Below are 2,387 nucleotides of genomic sequence, written 5' to 3' on the forward strand. Positions count from 1 at the left end.
TGTGGTTAGAGTAAAACTGGTTAATAAATTGTTCATCACCGATAGATCACTGGAGCAGAGACGTGGCCTGACTCTCTATGTCGGCTGATGTAACATTTCATTATTGGACTTGTTGTATGATGCTTTATTTCATGCTGCATCTACTGGAAACTCAATTAGACACAGAGGTAATGGATTACTGCTATAGGAATGTCATCACAACAGGAGGACTTCACGTTAGGTCCCGTATGGAGAAATAACACAAGGCTTTGAAATATCGTTTTCCAACTACTGTGTCTCCCTGTTTCCTACCTTTCCAATATGATATGTCAGTAACATGCTATTTAATCAAATGAACAAAAGCCTGTTATTCTTTTCCTCTAAACCAATGCGATCAACGTCATTGACAGCCAGTGGCCATGCGGTGTAGGCGTTGGTTAACCACACAACTGTAAACAGTAAAGTCTCCCATACTCAGTGCTTGACTTGATCAGTTCATGTTAATGTTCATGTTCAGTTAATGTTCATGTTCATGTTCAGTTAATGTTCATGTTCATGTTCAGTTCATGTTCATGTTCATGTTCAGTTAATGTTCATTTTTATGTTCAGTTAATGTTCATGTTTAGTTAATGTTCAGTTCATTTTCATGTTCAGTTCATCTTCATGTTCATGTTCATGTTCAGTTAATGTTCATGTTCATGTTCAGTTCATGTTCATTTTTATGTTCAGTTAATGTTCATGTTCAGTTCATGTTCATGTTCAGTTCATGTTCATGTTCATGTTCATGTTCAGTTCATGTTCATGTTCAGTTCATGTTCATGTTCATGTTCAGTTCATGTTCATGTTCATGTTCAGTTCATGTTCATGTTCAGTTCATGTTCATGTTCAGTTCATGTTCATGTTCAGTTAATGTTCATGTTCATGTAAGAATTGCAGCCTCTCTTCTCTCATCAGTTCATCTCTCCAGATGAACATGACACCACCCACCTCATTAATGACAGAAAAGAATGATGATATTTTTAGATGAATTACTTAAATAGGACTAATGTTAGAACAATCTGCAGTTGGAACTCTTCGGAATAACACCAACCACCAAGATCTGCAGTTAATAATTACAGTACCCAATCAAATTGATAAATATCCCACTCATAATTATCAAACTCATGCACTTTTTAAAACCATAACCACGCTTTATTACCACCCAGGATTACTAAAAGGATACACACAAACACACAAACACATAATTAAACAGCAGTCAGCACATGGAAGTATACACTATTCAACTTAACTAATTTTCACATGTGGCTCTTCCTCTTAGCATTGGTAGAGCTTGTTGACTCTCAGGACATCAATGTCGGACATGCCCTGTCTCTGTCCGATGGCCACAGATGGGTCTGGGACGGGAGTGATGGTTTCCTTTCCGTAGTTGTTAGTGAAAGCGGTTCTATCATAGTGCATGACAGAGGAGTAGTCGTATGCAGTGTTCAGGTTGTTGGTGTCCTGCTTCTGGAAGTTCTCGACGGCGTAGTTATAGATGTATTGCCAGTTGATCCTGATATACTGGTCACGGTCACTCCTGTTGTGCTCGTGGTGGAAGCCCAGGGAGTGAAGCAGCTCATGCTGGATGATACCATGTTGAACACAGCCAAACTGTGCAAGAGACAATGTCTGCCTGTCCCCAACAGTCCCCATGGAACTGAAACACCCGCCACTGCTCTGAATGTCCAGGTAGGCAGTCTGTCTCCGACGTGGGATGAAGCGGATGCAGGTCTTGCCATGGAAGTACTTCATGGATGTCTCAATCGTCTCTACCTCCAAGCTGGAATATACAGCGCTGAGGATGTACGGCACGTACACCAAGCCGTCAATCGACTTCCTCCACAGACAGCTGTACTGGCTGCTAAAGCACTTCATGGCGTTCCTGGTTCTAGGAGCCAGAATGTCTCCTTCCAGCAGAAGCTCATTAGTTCCATTGTTGGACACCAGGATCGTTGAAGTGATGGACACATGGTCCAGCTCATCATGGATCTCATTTCCACTGGCCTGTGATAGGCCCAGAAGCAGCAGCAGCAGGCTAAGAGTGGGTCTGTGGGCCATCTTTCATAAAAGTTTGGAGATGCTTTGGATGGGTCCTTGGCTTTAGCTGTAGACATTCCTTAGATTACTCCTTCACCAAAGCTTAATGCCAGTGTTCTGTCAGAGCTGAGTTTATATACAACTGTCCCATAGGTGTGACTGTGTAGGATTAAGGGTTGGGGATGACGCTCACTGTCTTGGAAAAACAACCAGAGGGAGTACTCCACTAACTAACCCACTGTTTTAACAATGGGTTAATCCTTGTGGGTCAAATTACATTACACTTCTATTTTTTAAGGTAGAAGTTGTCTCCAGTCCAACCACATATCCTG

The 2,387-nt window shown here is 41.8% G+C and overlaps 1 protein-coding gene across 1 annotated transcript; it reads right to left on the reverse strand.

Annotated features, from left to right (window-relative positions):
• Positions 1-1,148: 1,148 nt before the first annotated feature.
• On the reverse strand, positions 1,149-2,157 carry LOC110503164 (low choriolytic enzyme-like). The gene has a single exon (XM_021581517.3). The coding sequence runs from the start codon at positions 2,074-2,076 to the stop codon at positions 1,294-1,296; it is 783 nt and encodes a 260-aa protein (XP_021437192.2). The 5' UTR covers positions 2,077-2,157; the 3' UTR covers positions 1,149-1,293.
• Between the last annotated feature and the right edge of the window lie 230 nt (positions 2,158-2,387).

Source organism: Oncorhynchus mykiss, chromosome 24, assembly GCF_057628025.1.
Source record: "Oncorhynchus mykiss isolate SJ-2025 chromosome 24, ASM5762802v1, whole genome shotgun sequence".
Lineage (NCBI taxonomy): Eukaryota > Metazoa > Chordata > Actinopteri > Salmoniformes > Salmonidae > Oncorhynchus > Oncorhynchus mykiss.